This window comes from Heptranchias perlo, chromosome 21, assembly GCF_035084215.1.
Source record: "Heptranchias perlo isolate sHepPer1 chromosome 21, sHepPer1.hap1, whole genome shotgun sequence".
Classification (NCBI taxonomy): Eukaryota; Metazoa; Chordata; class Chondrichthyes; order Hexanchiformes; family Hexanchidae; genus Heptranchias; species Heptranchias perlo.
This window is the reverse complement of record NC_090345.1, coordinates 50,224,092-50,249,509: the sequence shown is the minus strand read 5'-3', so window position 1 is coordinate 50,249,509 and position 25,418 is coordinate 50,224,092. Positions and strand designations below refer to the sequence as shown.

The 25,418-nt window shown below is 47.0% G+C and overlaps 1 protein-coding gene across 2 annotated transcripts in view; it reads left to right on the top strand.

Annotated features, from left to right (window-relative positions):
* The first annotated feature begins 2,355 nt into the window (after positions 1-2,355).
* Positions 2,356-25,418, top strand: part of tspan15 (tetraspanin 15) — a 255,113-nt gene continuing 232,050 nt past the window's right edge. For both annotated transcript variants that reach the window (XM_068002643.1, XM_068002642.1), the window contains exon 1: positions 2,356-2,567. In XM_068002643.1, the coding sequence (XP_067858744.1) occupies positions 2,472-2,567 (96 nt within the window). In that variant the 5' untranslated portion in view covers positions 2,356-2,471. The remainder of the gene's footprint in view (positions 2,568-25,418) is intronic.

Genomic DNA, 25,418 nt, shown 5'->3' with positions numbered 1-25,418 from the left:
GGGTTGTGTGGTGTCGTGGACGCTGTTCTCCTGAAAGCTGGGTAATTTGCTGCGAACGATGGTCTGTTTGAGGTTGGGTGGCTGTTTAAAGGAGAGTAGTGGAGGTGTGGGGATGGCCATAGCGAGGTGTTCGTCATCATTGATGACATGTTGAAGGCTGCGGAGAACACGGCGTAGTTTCTCCGCTCCGGGGAAGTACTGGACGACGAAGGGTACTCTGTTGGTTGCGTCCCGTGTTAGTCTTCTGAGGAGGTCTATGCGATTTTTCGCTGTGGCCCGTCGGAACTGTCGATCAATGAGTCGAGCGTCATATCCCGTTCTTACGAGGGCGTCTTTCAGCGTCTGTAGGTGTCCATCGCGTTCCTCCTCGTCTGAGCAGACCCTGTGTATTCGCAGGGCCTGTCCATAGGGAATGGCGTCTTTGACGTGGTTAGGGTGGAAGCTGGAAAAGTGGAGCATCGTGAGGTTGTCCGTGAGCTTGCGGTAGAGTGAGGTGCTGAGGTGCCCGTCTTTGATGGAGATTCGTGTGACTCTTTCCTCTTCGGTTGCTGTACCGCGGATCCCTCTGCTGTTCCGGATCGTTGACTGTCTCATTGGGTTCGCTGCTGAAATCTTGGGGTTTGTGGAAGAATTCCCGGAGCCGCCAAACAGACGAGATACCGCCAAACAGACGAGGCAACGGAACTACGCTGCCTACATGAAAACAAAGAGCAGGAAGCTGGAGAAACTCGGCATCACCACCAGCATCGACCAAGCTTCCCCTGGTATCACGGTTGCAACCACAGGGAAGTCTATCGTCAATTTGTCCGACCACACCCTTCAACCAGACGAAATCGAAGCTCGCAGCAAATTACCCAGCTTTCAGGAGAACAGCGTCCACGACACCACACGACCCTGCCACGGTAACCTCTGCAAGATATGCCAGATCATCGACACAGATACCACCATCACACGAGAGGACACCACCCACCAGGTGCATGGTTCATACTCCTGTGACTCGGCCAACGTTGTCTACCTCATACGTTGCAGGAAAGGATGCCCCAGAGCATGGTACATTGGCGAGACCATGCAGACGCTGTGACAACGGATGAACGGACACCGCGCAACAATCGCCCAGACAGGAGGGTTCCCTCCCAGTCGGGGAACACTTCAGCAGTCAAGGACATTCAGCCACCGACCTTCGGGTAAGCATACTCCAAGGCGGCCTTCGAAACACATGACAACGCAAAATCGTCGAGCAGAAATTGATAGCCAAGTTCCGCACCCATGAGGACGGCCTCAACCGGGATCTTGGGTTCATGTCACGCTACACATAACCCCACCAGCGAACAAATGTTATCTGTTTTTAATATAACGGGTCATTTGCTGTCTTTCTCTTCCTTCCGGATGTTTCTATGTTTCTGCCTCTCTCTCTCTGTTTTTTTTTGGTTGTTTGTATATTCGGTGGCCTAGTAGGTAACACCTCTCTGTCTGCACACTGTGATTGCCTTGGCAACGGGCAGTTGGAAAGACTATCTGTAATCACCAGGTATTGTTCTGTGATTTATAAATGCGAAGGGTTCGAGGATTTCATTTTTTTTTTATTCGTTCACGGGATGTGGGCGTCACTGGCAAGGCCGGCATTTATTGCCCATCCCTAGCGAGATTTTTACAACTGAGTGGCTTGCTAGGCCATTTCAGAGGGCAATTAAGATTAATTAATTCCACAACATTCACCTGAGGAAGGAGGAAGCCTCCGAAAGCTTGTGAATTTCAAATAAAATTGTTGGACTATAACTTGGTGTTGTAAAATTGTTTACAATTGTCAACCCCAGTCCATCACCGGCATCTCCACATCATCAGCCTGTGTACACTACCTCTCTCCCTGCTTGCACTACATAAGTATTTTTTGTTTGCCGTGTTGTGATGTACTTTGGCCCTTTATTTGTTGTATTCTACTTTTTATTCATTACCACCCTTTTGAGGTCGTGAATTTCTAAAATCCTTTGTACAGGAATGGAATTTTAGACACTTGGTTGATTTTCCAAGATCTAAAAGTTCAGGGACCCATTTGCCTTCCTACTAATTGATAGCGTCGAAATCACGCCATAGGAAAACGTCTTTGTATTTTAGGAACTGTTTGACTAAAGAGTTCTACTCCTGTAAATCTTACCTGCACTTTAACGTTCCCTACGGATCATGGACCACCCTTGTTGACCAGTCTCACCTTGTGGCTGAGAGATGCAGCACTCCCCCACCACACCTAGAGGGTGCTGGGCTGCCTCAGGAGACGGTTATTTTGATTCCTAGCCTGCCTTTCATTGGGCCGTAGTAATGTCAGTCACAGGCAATTGGCCTGCTGATTGGTGGATACCCACCAAGGGGCGGGATGAAGAAGGCGGGCGGTGCCACGCGCAGGTGAACCAGAAACGGTTTTTTTTCAAAAATAATTCGCCTCGTCTCGCGACCGAAATAAACGATTAGGGGCCAGAATGGGGGAGCGCGCGCCGGGGCCGCGCAACCACTGCCAGCGCCTCAACTACATCTGCCTCAAGTTCACCCTCGTCACATACGCCACCATCTTCTGGGTAAGTAGGAGAGCGGGGATCAGCGGCTGCGAGATCAAAGTTTGCAGACTGTGTCGCCAGAGCAACTAGTAATGAAAGCCCCGGGCAGCCCGGACCTGGCACCGGGCCCCGGGGCAGCCCGGACCTGGCACCGGGCACCCCGGACCCGGCACTGAACCCGGGACACCCGGGACCCGGCACTGAACCCGGGACACCCGGGACCCGGCACTGAACCCGGGACACCCGGGACCCGGCACTGAACCCGGGACACCCGGGACCCGGCACTGAACCCGGGACACCCGGGACCCGGCACTGAACCCGGGACACCCGGGAGCCGGCACGGGGACCCGGGGACCCCGGAGCCGGCACTGAGCCCCGGGGAGCCGACACGGGCACCCCGGAGCCGACACTGAGCCCCGGGCACCCCGGAGCCGGCACTGAGTCCCCCAGGCCCAGCAGCTGAGGCCTGGGCACCCTGGGCCTTGCACTGACAACCCTGGACATGGCAACCAGAGCCCTGGCACTGATAGCCCTGGACAAGGGACTGATACTGTGGCATAGAGAACCTTGTACATGGCAGTGATAACAATTGACCTGACACCAAAAGGCCTGGCGCTGATAGCCCTGGACCTGACACAGTGAGCACTGGAGCTTCCACCAAGAACCCTATCACTGGTACACAAGCCCTGAACCTAGCATTGAGAGCTCTGGATATGGTGCAGATAGCCCTGGCTGATGGCCATGTCTGGACCAAAAGATTTAGGGGTTGCCACACTGAGTCCAAAACTGGGCAAATAAGAAAGAACTTGTATTTATATAGCGCCTTTCATGACCTTAGGATGTATCGAAGTGCTTCACAGTCAATTAAGCACTTATAATCACTGTGGTAATGTAGGGAAACTAGGTAGCCAATTTGTGCATGGCAAGATCCCACAAACTGCAATGAGATAAATAACCAGATAATCTGATTTTAGTAATGGAGGTTCAGGACTAAATATTGACCAGGCCACCAGGAGAACTCCTGTGCTCTTCTTCACGTTGTGCCATGGGATGTTTTATGTCCACTGGAGAGGGTAGATTGAACCTCAGTTTCACATCTCAACCGAAAGACAGCAAAAAAGAAAGAACTTGCATTTATATAGCGCCTTTCACGACTTCAGGATGTCCCAAAGCACTTTACAGCCAATGAAGTACTTTTGAAGTGTAGTCACTGTTGTAATGTAGGAAACACGGCAACCAATTTGTACACAGCAAGGTCTCACAAGCAACAATGTGATATTGACCAGATAATCTGTTTTTGTGGTGTTGGTTGAGGGATGAACACTGGCCAGGACATCGGGGAGAACTCCCTTGCTCTCCTTTGAACAGTGCCATGGGATGCTTTACGTCCACCTGAGAGGGCACCGGGGCTTCGGGTTAACGTCTCATCCAAAAAATGGCACATCCGACAGTGCAGCACCTCCTCAGTACTGCACTGGACTGTCAGTCTAGATTATGTACTCAAGTTCCTGGAGTAGGGCTTGAACCCACAACCTTCTGACTTGGAGGCGAAAGAGACAACACTGAGACAAAGCTGATACTCAATGCAGTGTTTGTGTGGTGGGTGTCGCCAGAGATGGCATTGACTACCTGTTGATGTAACACTGGGTGACTTTTGGAGCATAGGGATTCTGAGGCTCGAGGGGATAAATGGCCCACTTATGTTCCTATGCTATAGAGACTTGGGCCTAAATTTTAACCAGGGGGAGGGTGGGGGCGCAATTCCTGACGAGAAAGCCAGAAGTATGTGTTTCCCGGACGTCTTTACGATTTTGACGTAAAGACATCTTTTATTTGTTATTTTTTGTCAGTTTCCCGCCGACAGGCCAGCCTGATTGACATTGTCAGGGGAGAGGAGGAGGAGGAGGAGGAGGAGAGGAGGAGGAGGAGGAGGAGGAGGAGGAGGGGGGGAGAGGAGGAGGAGGAGGAGGAGGAGGAGGGGGGGGAGGAGGGGGGGGAGGAGGGGGGGGAGGAGGGGGGGGAGAGGAGGAGGAGGGGGGGGAGAGGAGGAGGAGGAGGAGGGGGGGGGAGGAGGAGGAGGAGGAGGGGGGGGGGGAGGAGGAGGAGGAGGGGGAGAGGAGGAGGAGGAGGGGGAGAGGAGGAGGAGGAGGGGGAGAGGAGGAGGAGGGGAGGGGGAGGGGGCGGGGAGAGGGGAGGGGGCGGGGGGGGGAGAGGGGAGGGGGCGGGGGAGGTCGGGAGTCATCGGAGGTCGGTCATCAGGGAAGTCAGAGGGGCCGGAGATCATGGGAGGGTTTAAAGATCGTGGTGGGGGGTCACTGCAGGTAGGCTTCTTGGGCCTGGGGGAAGCAGTCCTGCTCCTCCGGGCCCAAAAGCAGTGAGATAAAGGCACTTACCTGCTGTTATGGACCTTCTCGCCTCCTCTTGTGTGGCGTGAAGTAGAAGGCCCGGAAATCCCGGCCCCCAGGAGTAAAAAATAAAAAAGCTGTAAAAATGGAGGCCCACAGCCTCCTTGGAAGCTTTCAGTGACCAACCAAGAGCGGGTTGGTTGCTCGTCCCACCTCCGTGAAAACCGGAAGTGGGCGAGTTGGGGTCGGGTTTTTGGGTTTTTTTACCGTTGTTACCTTCCCACCCGCACCCAACCTGCCCGTTTGTGGGGTTAAAATTTAGGCCACTGTGTTTGTCAAAGATTTGGTGTCCTTTTGGTTATAAAGGTTCTGGAGAGTTGTGGTTTTTTTTTTAGTCAGTTGGGTGTTGACATGGTCGTCATGGCCAAAAGCCTCCAAATCAAACTATAGTATATGGAGTGTGTATTTTCTCCCTGCAGGGACACACCTCATTTAATTAAGCCTGGATAGCTTAGGCACAAGTTGGCTTTGAGACTCCCAGTGTATGTAGGGGCATGATTGGAGTTTATTTTTATTTATTCTCAAGATATGGGTTTTGCTGGCAAGGCTGGCATTTATTGCTCATCCTTAGTTGCCCTGAGCAGTTGTCTTCAACCGCTGAAGTCAGTTGACGAAGGTACAATGATGTTAGGCAGGATTTTGACCCGGTGATGATGAAGGAATGGCGATGTATGTCCAAGTCAAGGTGGTGTGTGACTTGGAGGGGAACATGGAGGTGATGGCGTCCCCATGCGCCTGCTGTCCGTGTCTTTCTAATGTGGTGGAGGCCGCAGGTTTGGGAGGTGCTGCCGAAGAAGTCTTGGTGAATTGCTGCATCGTACCCTGTAGATAGTACACACTGCAGCCACAGTACATCAATGATGGAAGATGTGGACGTTTAATCTGATGGATGAGGTGCCGATCAAGCGGTCTGCTTTGACCTGGATAGGCTTCTTGAGTAGTTGCAGCTGCATCGATCCAGGGAGGTGGATAGTATTTCATCACAGTTCTGACTTGTGGCTTATAGATGGTGAAAAGGCTTTGAGTTAGGAGGAGAGACACTGTCCTCAGAATACCCAGCTTCTGACCTGTAGCAAGGGCATTTATGTGGCTGGTCAATGGTGACCCCTAGGATGTTGATGGTGGGGGATTCGGCGATGGTGATGCCATTGAATGTTATGGGGCAGTGGTTAGACTCTCTCGTGTTGGTCATTGCCTCGAAGTAGCATCCAGAGCAAAGAGTGGTCCAGATGCAGTTGTTAGGGGCTTAGGCTACCTAATTATTTTTTTCCCTGTAACCTCTATTCAGTGAGTATTTTTAGATGATTTATGGTCTGGCCGCTGCTGAATAGGCAGTTTGTTATGTGTGTGTTTGGACATCTATGGGCAGTGGTCTCTCATTGACTATCAACATGGTTTCATGAACAGCTGTGAATGAAAACATCCCCTGTTGATAAAAAATTGTAAGATAATGGTGTAGATAGTAGAATATGTCCTGTGTGTACGGACTGTACTCTTGGAACTTCCAGTATTCAGTCTAAATATGTTCGGGGTATTGGACCAACTTTGTCCTTCCTCACACGTGTATGCAGACTAAAATGTATTTCTACTATAAATGTCTAAGGTTTATAAAATGCCCAATTTAGCTTGCCCCTGAACCACCTATATGTACCCACTCCAGGTTATTAAATAGTTACACATTGAGCCATTCAACATAGATTTGCAGTACAACCAGTGGAGCCTGAGTTAACTCCCTCTTGTCAGAGTCCAAAAAGACAATGGCAGAGGGATGTGCAAACTATTGCTATTTTATTCAAACAGCTAAGTTAACATAACTAATATCGTCATAAGGTTAAGCATTGAGGTTACAGTCGGCATTTAAGTTCGGCTTTAAGGTTACAATTGGCACTTGGGTAGACAGAGACTAATCAACAGAGTATAAATCATTGCAGGTAGATTCAAGATAATAGCTTCTAGCTGTGGCTGATTGCTAGGGGATGCTAAGAGGTATGAATTGGCCAGAAAATTCTGGCTGTCATCAAAACATGTGAACTTTAACTATCATATAATTCCTGACATAAGCCTATGAAAATTGATTGACATATTGAAAGTGACTCACATGACCGAGTTAACAGTTCTTAACTAGGCAATAAGATTTGAGCTAGAAAAGTGTTTGTTAAGCATATCTCAGCCATAACATGAATCTTTTGCTTACAATATAACAAAGTTATTTTCAAAGTCCGAGGTTGCCATACAGCTTAGTAAGATTAGATTTTCAGTTCTCAGACAAGTTAATAGCTTTGAATATGCAGGCTATCCCTGTGGCGATACCTGCTCCTTTGCGGTCCCACCTTTTTAACTTCCTCTTAGAAGCTTATGATGAGTCACCATCTATGGCTGTCGTCATCTTTCTTCAGTCATTGTTTTGTCTTGGTCTCGTACTTTGCATGCACATGTTTTTCTGTGTTGCTGTATTGTACAGATGGTTTTACTCTATGCTCAGACACGTGAGTAATTCATTACAATGATATCCTTTACAAGTTGTACTTCTGTCAGCTAAAAATGGAATCTCCACTAATTTCACAATTTCAATTCTAAAACTCCTTTTGTCTCTTTCTCCTCTGCCACTTCCAACTCTTAGTCTCTCCTCGGCCGCTGTTCCCTCGCTCTCTCCTCGGCCGCTGTTCCCTCGCTCTCTCCTCGGCCGCTGTTCCCTCGCTCTCTCCTCGGCCGCTGTTCCCTCGCTCTCTCCTCGGCCGCTGTTCCCTCGCTCTCTCCTCGGCCGCTGTTCCCTCGCTCTCTCCTCTCTTGTTCGGTTTGTGGGGTTAGGCTTAAAAATAAATTATTCCTTAAATTACATATTGATATTTTTAGGTTAATCCCTCTATGGATTAGTACAAGAGTTTGATCTCAAAGGATGTTTGATTGAAGTTTTCTTCTAATAGTAGTTACGACTTCTGTGGTGGGCAGGTGCTGTTGATGGGTTGGTCGATAGTTCACTTCTAGATACTTGGTATCATATTTATAAGCAACTGAAGTCAGAAATCACAGAAGTTCTGGTAAGAGTGCACATTAAAAGCTGTGGATGTTTTTCGGAAGGTTAACTCGCAATGCTCTAATTAGAATCATAGAAAATTTACGGCACAGAAGAAGGCCATTCGGCCCATCGTTACCACGCCAGCTGAAAATGAGCACCCAGCCTAATCCCATTTTCCAGCACTTGGTCCATTCCCTTGAAGGTTACTGCACTTCAGGTCCACATCCAGGTACTTTTTAAAGGAGTTGAGGGTTTCTGCCTCTACCACCCTTCAGGCAGTGAGTTCCAGACCCCCACCACCCTCTGGATGAATTTTTTTTTCCTCTGCTTCCCTCTAATCCTTCTACCAATCACTTTAAACCTATGCCCCCTGGTTATTGACCTCTCTGCTAAGGGAAATAGGTCCTTCCTATCCACTCTATCTAGGCCCCTCACAATTTTGTACACCTCAATTAAATCACCCCTCAGCCTCCTCTGTTCCAAAGAGAACAACCCCAGCCTATCCAATCTTTCCTCATAGCTAAAATTCTCCAGTCCTGGCGACAGCCTCGTAAATCTCCTCTGTACAATTACTTCCTTCCTGTACTCGGCACTCAAGCTGTGGCCTAACCAGTATTTTATTCCAGCATAACCTCCCTGCTCTTATATTCTATACCTCGGCTAATAAAGGAAAGTATTCCATATACCTTCTTAACCACCTTATCTACCTGTTCTGCTACCTTCAGGAATCTATGGACATGTACTCCAAGGTCCCTCACTTCCTCTGCACCTTTCAGTATCTTCCCATTTATTGTGCACTCCTTTGCCTTGTTTGCCCTCCCCAAATGCATTACCTCACACTTCTCTAGATTGAATTTCATTTGCCACTTTTCTGCCCACCCGACCAGTCCATTGATATCTTCCTGCAGTCCACAGCTTTCCTCCTCACTATCAACCACACGGCCAACTTTTGTATCATCTGCAAACTTCTTAATCATGCCCCGTACATTTAAGTCCAAATCATTAATATATATCACAAAAAGCAAGGGACCGAGTACTGAGCCCACTGGAAACAGCCTTCCAGTCACAAAAACACCTGTCGACAATTACCCTTTGCTTCCTGCCACTGAGCCAGTTTTGGATCCAACTTGCCACTCTCCCTGGGATCCCATGGGCTTGTACTTTTTTGACCAGTCTGCCTTGTGGGACCTTGTCAGAAGCCTTGCTAAAATCCATGTACGCTACATCAAATGCACTACCCTTATCAACCCTCCTTGTGACCTCCTCAAAAAATTCAATCAAGTTAGTTAAACATGACCTTCCCTTAACAAATCTATGCTATGATGTGGAGATGCCGGTGATGGACTGGGGTGGAAAAATGTAAGGAGTCGCACAACACCAGGTTATAGTCCAACAGCTTTATTTGAAATCACAAGCTTTCGGAGCTTTGCTCCTTCGTCAGGTGAAGTGAAGAGTTGCATAAAGGCACAGCATATATAGTCAGAGAGCAATGCCTGGTGATTACAGATAATCTTTCTAACTGCCCTTTATCACACCTCGGCAGAGAGATAATCACAGCAATCAAAGGAGTGAATGGTGTTCAGACAGGTTAGTCAGGGAAACATTACATCCAAGAATACTGAGGTGGGGTCACAAGGGGTCAAATCAGACGACACACACACACACACACAACCACACACACACACAACCACACACACACACAACCACACACACACACAACCACACACACACACAACCACACACACACACAACCACACACACACACAACCACACACACACACAACCACACACACACACAACCACACACACACACAACCACACACACACACAACCACACACACACAACCACACACACACACAACCACACACACACACAACCACACACACACACAACCACACACACACACAACCACACACACACACAACCACACACACACACAACCACACACACACACAACCACACACACACACAACCACACACACACACAACCACACACACACACACACAACCACACACACACACACACAACCACACACACACACACACAACCACACACACACACACACAACCACACACACACACACACAACCACACACACACACACACAACCACACACACACACACACAACCACACACACACACACACAACCACACACACACACACACAACCACACACACACACACACAACCACACACACACACACACAACCACACACACACACACACACACGTTGTGCTGGAAATAGCAGCAGGGCCGGCCGCACCTGTGTATGGAGAACAAGCCAACTACGACTTGAGTCGGGATGACTCCATGTCAGGTGGGGTTACATATAGCGTGACATGAACCCAAGATCTCGGTTGAGGCCGTCCTCATGGGTGCGGAACTTGGCTATCAATTTCTGTTCGATTTTGCGTTATCGTGTGTCTCGAAGGCCGCCTTGGAGAACACTTACCCGAAGATCGGAGGCTGAATGTCCTTGACTGCTGAAGTGTTCCCCGACTGGGAGGGAACCCTCCTGTCTGGCGATTGTTGCGCGGTGTCCGTTCATCCGTTGTCGCAGTGTCTGCATGGTCTCGCCGATGTACCATGCTCCGGGGCATCCTTTCCTGCGACGTATGAGGTAGACAACGTTGGCCGAGTCACAGGAGTATGCACCATGTACCTGGTGGGTGGTGTCCTCTCGTGTGATGGTGGTATCTGTGTTGATAATCTGGCATGTCTTGCAGAGGTTACCGTGGCAGGGTTGTGTGGTGTCGTGGACGCTGTTCTCCTGAAATCTGGGTAATTTGCTGCGAACAATGGTCTGTTTGAGGTTGGGTGGCTGTTTGAAGGCGAGTAGTGGAGACGTGGGGATGGCCTTAGCGAGGTGTTCGTTGTCATCGATGACATGTTGAAGGCTGCGAAGAACATGGCGTAGTTTCTCCACTCCGGGGAAGTACTGGACGATGAAGGGTACTCTGTTGGTTGTGTCCCATGTTTATCTGCTGAGGAGGTCGATGCGATTTTTCGCTGTGGCCCGTCGGAACTGTCGATCAATGAGTCGAGCGGCATATCCCGTTCTTACGAGGGCGTCTTTCAGCGTCTGTAGGTGTCCATCGCGTTCCTCCTCGTCTGAGCAGATCCTGTGTATTCGCAGGGCCTGTCCATAGGGGATGGCCTCTTTGACGTGGTTAGGGTGGAAGTTGGAGAAGTGGAGCATCGTGAGGCTGTCCGTGGGCTTGCGGTGGAGTGAGGTGCTGAGGTGCCCGTCTTTGATGGAGATTCGTGTGTCCAAGAAAGAAACCGATTCTGAGGAGTAGTCCATGGTGAGTTTGATGGTGGGATGGAACTTGTTGACGTTATCGTGTAGTCTCTTCAGTGATTCTTCGCCGTGGGTCCATAGGAAGAAAATATCGTCGATGTATTTGGTGTATAGCGTTGGTTGGAGATTCTGTGCAGCGAAGAAGTCGTGCTCGAACTTATGCATGAAAATGTTGGCGTATTGGGGTGCGAATTTGGTACCCATGGCTGTTCCATGTGTTTGGGTAAAGAACTGGTATCGAAGGTGAAGACATTGTGATCCAGGATGAAGCGGATGAGTTGTAGGATGGCGTCTGGAGATTGGTGGTTGTTGGTGTTGAGTACTGAGGCTGATGCAGCGATGCCGTCATCGTGGCGGATACTGGTGTAGAGTGCCGAGACGTCCATCGTGGTGAGAAGTGTTCCTGGTTCAACTGGTCCGTGGGTGCTGAGTTTTTGTAGGAAGTCTGTAGTGTCGCGACAGAAGCTGGGGGTTCCCTGTACGATGGGTTTCAGGATGCCCTCGACGTATCCAGAGAGGTTCTCGCACAGGGTTCCGTTGCCTGATACGATAGGACGTCCGGGTGTGTTGGCTTTGTGTATCTTTGGGAGGCAGTAGAAGTCTCCCACGCAGGGAGTACGTGGGATGAGAGCACGTAGGATGCTTTGAAGGTCTGGATCGAAGGTCTTGATCAGTTTGTTGAGCTGGTGGGTGTGTTCTTTGGTTGGATCTACGGGTAACCGTTTGTAGTGTTCCTAGTTGTCCAGTTGTCGGTATGCTTCTTTGCAATAGTCCGTTCTGTTCTGTATGACGATGGCTCCTCCTTTGTCCACTGGTTTGATGACGATATTGCGGTTAGTCTTGAGAGCGTCGATGGCGTTGCGTTGTGGTCGGGTGACATTCAGGACTGTCTTGTGAGTGCGGCTGATGAATCTGGCGTTGACGCATCTCCTGACAGCTTGAGCATACATGTCAAGCTTAGGGCAGCGACCCTCCGGAGGGGTCCAATTTGACTCTTTCTTCTTCGGTTGCTGTACCGCGGATCCCTCTGTCTGCTGTTCCGGATCGTTGATTGTCTCATTGGGTTCGCTGCTGAAATCTTGGGGTTTGTGGAAGAATTCCCGGATGAATTGCCCTGTGTCCACCGCGAGACCGATGGGGTCCATTTTGGTGGTGGGGCAGAAATTGAGCCCTCGGCGGAGAACTTCGATTTCGTCTGGTTGAAGGGTGTGGTCGGACAAGTTGACTATGGACTTCCCTGTGGTTGCAACCGTGGTACCGAGGGTGGCTTGGTTGCTGCTGGTGGTGATGCCGAGTTTCTCAAGCTTCCTGCTCTTGGTTTTCATGTAGGCAGCGTAGTTCCGTTGCCTCGTCCATTTGGCGGTGTCTCGTAGCTGGTCGTCTGTGTCCCGAGCACAGGTTGAGAGTATGGACTCTATCTTGGTTTCGAGGTTATGGCGTCTGCTGTAGAGCTGGTGTACGAGATGGTTGCGGATTGTGCGAGAGGTACGACGGCAGACTCTCTCAGCGTAGTCTGTTTTGTATGTCGACTTGAGTGGGTTCGTGATCTGTAGTCCTTTCGGGATCTTGTCTGCTTTCTTGCAGCTCTGTAGAAACTTGATGTCTGTGTCGATATGCACGATCTTCTGACTGTCCTTGATTACTCCATGTCTTTCTAAGTGACGGTTTATCCTATCCCTCAGAATTGATTCTAATAATTTGCCCACCACCGTGGTTCGACTGACTGGCCTGTAATTACTCGGTCTATCCCTCGCTCCCTTTTTAAACAATGGTACAACGTTAGCAATCCTCCGGCACCACGCCTGTATCCAGGGAATAAATTGGGAAAAGTTTTATGACTGTACGAAATTGTTTATTTGAGGTGACTTGTTATATATTAAAAGTCTACATGCTGTATTAATTCATGCATTTAAATGTCCTCATTTTAAAAAGCCCTCCTCCCTATGTATATTACTGATTGAGGTGGTCTTTTCAAAGCTCTAAATAAAGCAAGTGTTCTGGACATTATTAGTCAGCAGTAACAGAAGCCTTACCACATCAGACATATGTAGGAAGAAATGGGGTTTCGTTGCCAATCAGCGATTGAAGGCCTAATTGCAGCAGTCTGTTTAGTTGCTAATATCCAAGTAAATGGGTGACCTAAAGTCTTTGACAAAAGCATTTCTGAGTTGATTACACATTTGTATGCATTAGAAATGCTCTTAACTGACGTTGGCATACTTCCCAGACAAATGTTTGCCTTTGCTTACCTGATTGAAACCTTTTAAAATCTTTGTTTCAATGAATCCAAATGCTCACTTTTTTTGCTTTCAGTGTTTAGACAGGCAATGTGAAATAGGTCGTTCCCTGATAATATAGTATGTGATGGGACCAGCAGTATTTGCTTAATCAGTTGCTGCAGGAACTACATACTGATTCCAGAATGAGCAGATAAAATGTTTAGTGTAAAATAGAACAGTGACCAATAATCACTGATGATACACTGAAAAAAGAATGCTACATAATACGCTCACCCTTTCAGCTTGTGGCTTCAGAACTGAGGAGCATTATTGCACAGGAGTGAGATAGGAAAAAATGCATGCTGGAGCTTTACCTTAGCACCCCAATGCCTCGAATTGCATAATGAACCTACATTAGTTTCAAAGTCATTGTGATTAGAGTGAGTCTACTCAGGAGAACAGACAAGTGATACCTGTGGCGATTCAATAATTAGCGGAATAGACAGCCTGCTTTGCAGCTGCACCCTGAGACCAGATGGTACCAGGGTAAGGAACATAATGGAATGGGTAGAAAATACTAAAAAGTCATGGTTGACCTAGGAAAGAGTGTAATGGAGTTGTTGCCGGGTATATTTGAGGAGGTAGGCACTTGACTGAAGAACAAGACTTCGAGGGTAGTAATTTCCGGATTAACCCCGGTACCACAAATTAAGGAGAAATGGATATGGTATGTCAACATTTGGCTTGAAGGATGACATGGAAGGGAGAGTTTCAGGTTCCTAGGACACTGGGCTGGGAGAAACTATTCAGTTGGGATGGTTTCACAAGCACTGGTACCTGTAGCTTTGCATAGAAGGTGCATAGACCCCTGCACAGCATGCATGCACGCATTGTTTAAGGGATGAGGGGGGAGAATACTGATCTGAAAAAAGAATTAAGAAGGGCAAGGAGAGTGGATGACTATAGATTAGCGGGTAACATAAACATAACCTCAGGAAGAATATATTGGCCTTGGAGGGGGTGCAGTGCAGATTCACCAGAATGATACCAGGGCTAAAAGGGCAGATTGCATAGTCTAGGCTTGTATTCTCTTGAATATAAACGATTAAGGGGAGATGTAATTAAGATGATTAAAGGATTTGATAGGGTAGACAGAAAGAAACTATTTCCTCTGGTGGAAGAGTTCAGACCAAGGGGGCATAATTTTTAAATTAGAGCTAGGTTGTTCAGGGGTGATGTCAGAAAGCACTTCATCACACAAAGGGTAGTGGAAATCTGGAACTCTCTCCCCCAAAAGGCTGTTGAGGCTAGGTTAGTTGGAAAATTAAAAAACTGAGAAACTGAGACTGATAGATTTTTGTTAGGCAAGGGGATATTAAGGATTACGGAACCAAGGCTGGTAGATGGAGTTAAGATACAGATCAGCCATCATCTAATTGAATAGCGGGACTGTGTTGGAACCCAAAAGTCTTTTATAAACATATAAATAGTAAAAGGTGGGACCAATTAGGTACCAGAAAGGAGATCTTCTTGTGGAGGCAGAGGGCATGGCTGAGGCACTAAATGAATACTTTGCATCTGCCTTCACGAAAGTAGACGATGCTGCCAATATGGGGTACGGTAGCATAGTGGTTATGTTACTGGACTAGTAATCTAGAAGCCTGGACTAATAATCCGGAGTCATGAGTTCAAATCCCACCACTGCAGCTGGGGAATTTAAATTCAATTAATTAAATAAAATCTGGAATTAAAATACTAGTATCAGTAATGATGGCCATGAAACTACCGGATTGTCGTAAAAACCCATCTGGTTCACTAATGTCCTTTTAGGGAAGGAAACCTGCCACCCAGTCTGGCCTATATGTGACTCCAGACCCACAGCAATGTGGTTGATTCTTAATTGAACCTCTGAAATGGCCTAGCAAGCCACTCGGTTGTAAAATCTCGCTAAAGAAAGTCATAATAAGAATAAAACCAGACGGATCGCCCGGCATCAGACCACTAGGTACCAGACGCGACAAAGGCAAATCAAGTCCAGTCGACCCTGCAAAGTCCTCCTCACGAACATCTGAGGACATGTGCCAAAATTGGGAGAGTTGTCAAGCAACAGCCTGACATAGTTTTACTCACAGAATCATACCTTTCAGCCAACATCCCAGACTCTTCCATCACCGTCCCTGGCTATGTCCTGTCCCACCGGCAGGACAGACCGACCAGAGGTGGCGGTACAGTGATATACAGTCAGGAGGGAGTGGCCCTGGGAGTCCTCAACATTGACTCCAGACCCCATGAAATCTCATGGCATCAGGTGAAACATGGGCAAGGAGACCTCCTGCTGATGACCACCTACCGCTCTCCCTCAGCTGATGAATCAGTCCTCCTCCATGTTGAGCACCACTTGGAGGAAGCACTGAGGGTAGCAAGGTCACAGAATGTACTCTGGGTGGGGGACTTCAATGTCCATCACCAAGAGTGGCTCGGTAGGACCACTGCTGACCTAGCTGGCCGAGTGCTGAAGGAAATAGCTGCCAGACTGGGCCTGCGGCAGGTGGTGAGCGAACCAACACGAGGGAAAAACCAACTTGAACTCGTCCTCACCAATCTACCTGTCGCAGATGCAACTGTCCATGACAGTATTGGTAGGAGTGACCACCGCACAGTCCTCGTGGAGATTAAGTCCCGACTTCGTACTGAGGACACCATCCAACGTGTTGTGTGGTACTATCACCGTGCTAAATGGGATAGATTCAGAACAGATCTAACAGCTCAAAACTGGGCATCCATGAGGAGCTGTGGGCCATCAGCAGCAGCAGAATGGTATTCCAGCACAATCTGTAATCTCATGGCCCGGCATATTCCTCACTCTATCATTACCAACAAGCCAGGGGATCAACCCTGGTTCAATGAGGAGTGTAGAAGAGCATGCCAGGAGCAGCACCAGGCGTACCTAAAAATGAGGTGCCAACTTGATGAAGCTACAACTCAGGACTACATGCATGCCAACAGCGGAAGCAACATGCTATAGACAGAGCTAAGCTATTCCACAACCAACGGATCAGATCAAAGCTCTGCAGTCCTGCCACATCCAGTCATGAATGGTGGTGGACAATTAAACAACTAACGGGAGGAAGAGGCTCTGTAAACATCCCCATCCTCAATGATGGCGGAGTCCAGCACGTGTGTGCAAAAGACAAGGCTGAAGCGTTTGCAACCATCTTCAGACAGAAGTCCTGAGTGGATGATCCATCTCGGCCTCCTCCCGATATCCCCACCATCACAGAAGCCAGTCTTCAGCCAATTCGATTCACTCCACGTGATATCAAGAAACGGCTGAGTGCACTGGATGCAGCAAAGGCTGTGGGCTCCGACAACATCCCGGATGTAGTGCTGTCGCCTTGTGCTCCAGAACTGGCCGCGCCTCCAGCCAAACTGTTCCAGTACAGCTACAACACTGGCATCTACCCGACAATGTGGAAAATTGCCCAGGTATGTCCTGTTCACAAAAAGCAGGACAAATCCAATCCGGCCAATTACCGCCCCATCAGTCTACTCTCAATCATCAGCAAAGTGATGGAAGGTGTCGTTGACAGTGCTATCAAGCGGCACATACTCACCAATAACCTGCTCACCGATGCACAGTTTGGGTTCTGCTAGGACCACTCTGCCCCAGACCTCATTACAGCCTTGGTCCAAACATGGACAAAAGAGCTGAATTCCAGAGGTGAGGTGAGTGTGACTGTCCTCGACATCAAGGCAGCATTTGACCAAGTGTGGCACCAAGGAGCCCTAGTAAAATTGAAGTCAATGGGAATCGGGGAAAACTCTGCAGTGGCTGGAGTCATACGTAGCACAAAGGAAGATGGTAGTGGTTGTTGGAGGCCAATCATCTCAGCCCCAGGACATTGCTGCAGGAGTTCCTCAGGGCAGTGTCCTTGGCCCAACCATCTTCAGCTGCTTCATCAATGACCTTCCCTCCATCATAAGGTCAGAAATGGGGATGTTCGCTGATGATTGCACAGTGTTCAGTTCCATTCGCAACCCCTCGGATAATTAAGCAGTCCGTGCCCGCATGCAGCAAGATCTTGACAACATCCAGGCTTGGGCTGATAAGTGGCAAGTAACATTCGTGGCAGGCAATGACCATCTCCAACAAGAGAGAGTCTAACCACCGCCACTTGATATTCAACGGCATTACCATCGCCGAATCCCCCACCACCAACATCCTGGGGGTCACTATTGACCAGACTCTTAACTGGACCAGCCATATAAATACTGTGGCTACAAGAGCAGGTCAGAGGCTGGGTATTCTGCGGCGAGTGACTCACCTCCTGATTCCCCAAAGCCTTTCCACCATGTACAAGGCACAAGACAGGAGTGTGATGTAATACTCTCCACTTACCTGGATGAGTGCAGCTCCAACAACACTCAAGAAGCTCGACACCAATAAGGACAAAGCAGACCACTTGATTGGCACCCCATCCACCACCCTAAACATTCACTCCCTTCACCACCGGCACACTGTGGCTGCAGTGTGTACCATCCACAGGATGCACTGCAGCAACTCGCCAAGGCTTCTCCGACAGCACCTCCCAAACCGACGACGCCCACCACCTGGAAGGACAAGGGCGAGGGCAGCTGGCACGTGGGAACAACACCGCATGCACGTTCCCCTCCAAGCTGCACACCATCCCGACTTGGAAATATATCGCCGTTCCTTCATCGTCGCTGGGTCAAAATCCTGCAACTCCCTTCCTAACAGCACTGTGGGAGAACCTTCACCACATGGACTGCAGCGGTTCAAGAAGGCGGCTCACCACCACCTTCTCAAGGGCAATTAGGGATGGGCAATAAATGCTGGCCTCGCCAGCGATGCCCACACCCCATGAAGGGATTTTTTTAAATGTCACAGTAAAGGAGGAGGTAGTAGAGAAATTGGATAGGATAAAAATAGATAAATAGATAAATAGATAAAAGGTTGGCAGCGCTCAAAGTAGAAAAGTCACGTGGTCCGGATGGGTTGCATCCTAGGTTGCTAATGGAAGTAAGGGTGGAGATAGCGAAGGCTCTGGCCACAATCTTCCAATCCTTCTTGGATATGGGAGCAGTGCTGGAGGACTGGAGGATTGCAAATGTTACACCCCTGTTCAAAAAAGGGGAGAGGGATAAACCCAGCAACTTCAGGCCAGTTAACTTAACATTGGTGGGGGAGGGAAACTTTTAGAGATAAAATTAATTGTCACTTGGGAAAAATATGGGTTGATAAGTGACAACCAGAATGGATTTGTTAATGGCAAATAGTTAATCACTGGATTGGGGGTAATATTCTGGCATGGGTGGAGGATTGGTTATCTAACAGGAAGCAGAGAATTGGGATAAATGGTTCATTCTCGGACTGGCAACCAGTAGCCAGTGGTGTTCCGCGGGGGTCGGAGCTGGGTCCCCACCTCTTTACAATCTATATTAACAATTTGGAGGAGGGGACCAAGTGTAACATATCAAAGTTTGCAGATGATACAAAGATGGGAGGGAAAGTCGAGAGTGAGGAGGACATAAAAAACCTAAAAGGGGATATAGACAGGCTGGGTGAGTGGGCAGAGATTTGGCAGATGAAATACAATATTGGAAAATGTGAGGTTATGCACTTTGGCAGGAAAAATCAGAGAGCAAGTTATTATCTTAATGGCAAGAAACTGGAAAGTACTGCAGTACAAAGGGATCTGGGGGTCCTAGTGCAAGAAAATCAAAAAGTTAGTATGCAGGTGCAGCAGGTGATCAAGAAGGCCAACAGAATGTTGGCTTTTATTGCGAGCGGGATAGAATATAAAAACAGGGAGGTATTGCTGCAGTTATATAAGGTATTGGTGAGACCGCACCTGGAATACTGCATATAGTTTTGGTGTCCATACTTAAGAAAAGACATACTTGCTCTCGAGGCAGTACAATGAAGGTTCACTCGGCTAATCCCGGGGATGAGGGGGTGGACATATGAGGAGAGGTTGAGTAGATTGGGACTCTACTCATTGGAGTTCAGAAGAATGAGAGGCGATCTTATTGAAACATATAAGATTGTGAAGGGGCTTGATCGGGTGGATGCGGTAAGGATGTTCCCAAGGATGGGTGAAACTAGAACTAGGGGGCATAATCTTCGAATAAGGGGCTGCTCTTTCAAAACTGAGATGAGGAGAAACTTCTTCACTCAGAGGGTAGTGGGTCTGTGGAATTTGCTGCCCCAGGAAGCTGTGGAAGCTACATCATTAAATAAATTTAAAACAGAAATAGACAGTTTCCTTGAAGTAAAGGGAATTAGGGGTTACGGGGAGCGGGCAGGAAATTGGACATGAATTTAGATTTGAGGTTAGGATCAGATCAGCCATGATCTTATTGAATGGCGGAGCAGGCTCAAGGGGCCGATTGGCCTACTCCTGCTCCTATTTCTTATGTTCTTATGTTCAAATCGTGTTTGACTAACTTGATTGATTAAGGTAGTGCAGCTGATGTGTATGGACTTTCAAAAGACATTTGATGAAGTACCACATAATAGACCTATTAGTAAAATTGAGGCCCACAGGATTAAAGGGACAGTGGCAGCGTGGATATGAAATTAGCTAAGGGGCAGTAGTGGTGAACGGTTGTTTTTCAGACTGGAGGGAAGTGTACAGTGGTGTCCCTCAGGGGTTGGTATTAGGACCACTGCTCTTTTTGATATATATTAATGATCTGGACTTGGGTATACAGGGCTTAATTTCAAAGTTTGCAGATGACACGAAACTCAGAAATGTAGTGAACATTGTGGAGGATAGTGACAGATTGCAGGAGGACATAAACTGGTGGAATGGGCAGACACATGGCAGATGAAATATTATGCGGAGAAATGTGAAGTGATGCATTTTGGTAGGAAGAATGAGGAGAGGCAATATAAAATAAATGGTACAATTTTAAAGGGGGTGCAGGAACAGAGACTTAGGGTTGTATGGACACAAATCTTTGAAGGTGGCAGGACAAGTTGAGAAGGGTGTTGAAAAAGTATATGGGCTCCTTTGCTTTATAAACAGAGGCATAGAGTACAAAAGCAGTTCGGCTTTTGGAAGGAAGTTATGTTAAACCTTTATAAATCACTGGTTAGGCCCCAGCTAGACTATTGTGTTCAATTCTGAGCACCACACTTTAGGAAGGATGTCAAGGCCTTGGAGAAGGTGCAGAGTAGATTTACTAGAATGGTACCAGGGATGCGGGACTTCAGTTTTGTTGAGAGACTGGAGAAGCTAGGGTTGTTCTTCTTCGAGCAGAGAAATCATGAAGTGTTTTGATAGAATAAATAAGGAGAAACTGTTTCCACTGGCAGAAGGGGCGTTAACCAGAGGACGCAGATTTAAGGTAATTGTCAAAAGAACCAGATGCAAAAGAAGACATTTTTTTTCGGCAGTGAGTTTTGATCTGGAATGCACTGCTTGAAAAGGTGTTGGAAACATATTCGATGATAATTTTCGAAAAGGAATTGGATAAATATTTGAAGGGGAAAAATTTGTAGGGCTATGGGGAAAGGGCAGGAAAGTGGGCGTATTGGGTAGCTCTTTCAAAGAGCCAGCACAGGCACAATGTGCTGAATGGCCTTCTTTGCTGTATCATTCTACGATACTAACAACCAGTCACATGGCTAAAGAACGTACTTGGAAGGAGGGGGTGGTACTGGACTTGATTCTATGTAGCAAGCGGGGATGTTAGAGGTAGAGAACATCTTGGAAAAAGCAACCAGTAGAGTTTAAAATCAGGCTTACAATGGAGAAAGGGAGGTATACAGCAGAGACTCTTATCCGCCTTCGGAATGCAGATTTTGAGAGGATGAGGAGTGAAGCACGAGAGCTAGGCTAACACACATTGTTAAAAGGAAGCATGGAGGAAAAATTGAATATTTTCAGGAATATATTACTAAGAATATAAAGTAGCCCTACACCAATGGGAGACAAATACAGCAGAGAAAGAAGGACACTGATGTGAAGGACGAGGAAACTGATGAGAGCAACAAGAAAATTAACGTGGGAGAGGAAGGTGAACAAAACTGTAAATATAGGTAAAACTGAAGACGGATGTGTTTAAGAATAAGATAAAGGAGGTTAAGCAACTGGTCAGAAGAGCTCAATAGAAAGCAAGATTAAGGTTGCAAGAATATAAAATGTGAATTGAAATGTTTGAAGAAAATATTCAAAGCAAAGGATCTTAAGGGTGACATGATACTGAGTGACTATGGGATGGCAGACATTGTATATTTTATGTTCTTAAGTTCGTGAAGGAAACCACGAGCTGCTTTCCCATTGGGGGTGACATTTCTAGGGTAAAATTATGATGAAAGGTACAAATAAAGGAGGATGGACAGGCTGAGGGCAATAAGAGAATAATGCAAACAGCTGGGTTGCACTACACGCTAGGGTAACTGAAAGAAGTATCTAATAAAATTGGCTGTATCCTGAAGGATATTTATTGGACATCGTTGGAAATGGGCAATGGTGCCTGAGGATTAAAAAAGGGTGAATGTGATGCCAATTTATAAATGAAGGGCTTAAAGATAACCTTGGAAACAGTGAAATGGTGTCCTGTCACCTGTATTTGGGTAAAACATTAGAAGGTATTGTGAAAGAGGAAATAATGAAGCACTTGGAGAAATATGGACTAATAAGGAGCCAGGATGGTCTTCATGGGAGAGATGTCATGCCTGAGAAACCTATTGTTTGAAGTAATAATGGACCTGATGGACAAGGGAACTGGGTAAAGATTATAGCTCCAAAATTCTGATGATTTGGTAGAGGGTAAAAACTTGGCTGATCTGATGGGGAATGTTCGAATTTGGGACTTAGAGAGGACATACCGGTTATACACTACCATTAAATTCTGCCCTAAATTCCTTTTGGATGGCGTAAGGTAGGCCCACCCTAGCTGAGGTTAAGCTATGCAAATAATGGCTTTAGATCGGAATGACATCCTAAGTCCTAAATTCCAACATTTCTGTGCTAGGATCCACCATTCTGCTTTATGTCACTATAAACAGGGGTAACCTAGACCAGCAGTTGAGGACCTTAAAAGTGAATTGCTGTGTTTCATTGTACTGTTAAAACAGTGGCTCATTACTTTGGATTGGTCTTTTGTCAAAACTTTTCTTTGCTCTTTACTTTGGAGGCCTCATTTAGAAGTCTCCTTCGAGACTGTTTGTTTTTTGTTTTGGGAAATTTTCCTAAAATGAAGGGGATGCTGCAAAATGTTTTTCCCTGTGGGGATTCTCATTGTTATCATTTATTTGTTGGAGGAGGAAAAAAAAGAGTAACAGCAGACAACTCCAGCAGCCAGGCTCAGAAGCCAGCGCCAGGAGATCCAGACCCTCCTACAGATGCCCAGCCATCAGGGTGCATAGCCCCAGAAGACCATTCCTCAATATATCCATCTGTGTTCTGTGGGACATGTGCAGATGTTTCTGGAGCTGCCACTTGCTCTAGGATACTCTGCATTGTGGAGAAGCCCTCTCTGATAGTGGCACAAAGAATGGTACACTGATGCCATTCCTGCCATCTGCTACACATCTTCAGAGTCTTTGCAATGCCTTCATATGTTCCTGATGCTCTGCAAACATTTTGTGTAATGGCAGGACCCCAAGATTGTCATCTGAATGCTCAACAGCCAAGGTCTGAAATCTCCCAAACTTTTGTTCAAATACATCATGCTCCACTTCCAATAGTCGGAATTGCGGGTACGGTAGCATAGTGGATATGTTACTGGACTAGTAATCCAGAGGCCTGGACTAATAATCTGGAGTCATGAGTTCAAATCCTGCCATGACAGCTGGGGAATTTAAATTCAATTAATTAAATAAAATCTGGAATTTAAAAAAAAACTAGTATCAGTAATGGTGGCCATGACCATCTGGTTCATTAATGTCCTTTAGGGAAGGAAACCTTCTGTCCTATTTGTGACTCCAGACCCACAGCAATGTGGTTGATTCTTAATCGCCCTCTGAAATGGCCTCGCAAGCCACTCAGTTGTACAAGCTACAAAAAGTCATGATAAGAATAAAACTGGACGGACGACCCGGCACCGGACACGACAAAGGCAAACCAAGCCCATTCGACCCTGCAAAGTCCTCCTCACTAACGTCTGGGGACTTGTGCCAAAATTGGGAGAGCTGTCCCACAGACTAGTCACCACCGGCGCACCTTGGCTGCAGTGTGTACCATCTACAGATGCACTGCAGCAACTCGCCAAGGCTTCTTCGACAGCACATCCCAAATCTGCGACCTCTACCACCTAGAAGGACAAGGGCAGCATGCACATGGTGAGTGCAAGTGATAGGGTTCATGATGGAGTGGGCCAATTTCTGCTGGCAGTGCCAGATGTTGAAGGTTCTGGCATTGGTTCCTTCTCTTCCTCTGCAGCATCTTTCTTGCTTCCTGCTTTTATGGAGATAAGAAGAATGAGGAATGTGATGAGTTTCCAGGTGTCCACTTTTTCCTTCCTATTTGGCTCATGTAAGAATCTCCTCAGAGTATGTAGAGTGATAGGGCTGGAAAAGGGCGGCAGTCATTGATAGCTCGACCATTAGCTGGCTTTGTCCACCTTCAGAGTAACAATGTTAAATTTAAACTGTTTTCCTTCCGCCGCGCGCGCGCGTGCGCGCGCGCGCGTGTGTGTGTTAATTGTAAAGAAAGCAAACAGGACCTTGGGGTGTATAGTTAAGGGGTAGAGTGCAAGTCCCAGGAACTTGTATAAAGCACTGGCCCTGCCTGGAGTACCATGTATGATTCTGGGCATTGAAGAGGTAACTAATTTTATGCCTTGGATTAGACAACCTTATGAGGTGTGCTTCTTCCCCATCTCATTGATCCCTTTGTGCTTGTGAGTTTGAACTGCCCAACATTCATACTTGTCTTTCCTCACTGAATGGAACATGGAACAGGAGTTGGCCATTCAGCCCATTGAGCCTGCTCTGCCATTCAATTGGATCATAGCTGATCTGCACCACAACTCCATTTACCCGCCTTTGCTCCATATCTCTTGATGCCCTTACCTAACAAAAATCTGTCAGTCAGTCTTGATTGGTGAAGCGTTGTAAAGCAGCATAGTGATCTCCCCTGACTGCATTCCATCCATGCAAAGTCCTAACATCTGTACAATGTGAATGTAAACTATTATGAAAGCTGGCTCCAGGCGACGTTCTGTCTAGTCTAAACCACAATATTAACCTAAAGTGGTTTTGAAATACTTATGACCTAAATGAGCATCAGCATGCGTTTTCATCCAGAGTACAGAATGAAGTGCGCATATGCAAAATGGCGGGGACCACAGTCGTGAGATTTCTCTGTTTTGAAACGAACGTTTGAGATGGGCAGAGAAGATGAAGCAGATTATCATACAGAATGATAGCACGTGTAAGAACATAAGTTGAGGAGAAAAGGGTATTGGACTTATCTGTCCAGCACTCAAACTAACCAATATAGCATCCTGTTTTGAATGGTGCTAATGATTTTGTGTCTGTTACCCCACATATTAAATTATTCAAATCAATTCTCACTCTTCTGATTAAAAAAGTTCTTTCTAATATCCGCTTTGAATTAACTTTACTTCAATTTAAATATATAGCCTCTGGCCCTACTTTCTTAGCTTAATTTTGAGTAATATTCTAGAATTAACTTATATCACTAGATATTTTATATATGTCATTGACGTCCATGTCTAGAGCTTCTATACTGAGCTACAATACCTGGATATCGAAGGTGATGAGCACTGTCACTCCCAGGACTTTCTGCTAATTCAAGTCCTTTTTTTTTAAACCAACTTCTTATGTGGTCCTGTTTTCTACCCAAGAATCCTGTATGTGTTAAGTTATCCAGAGGTCTATCATTTGGAGCTTTATCAAAAGGTTTCTGAAAATCTACATAAACGATATCAT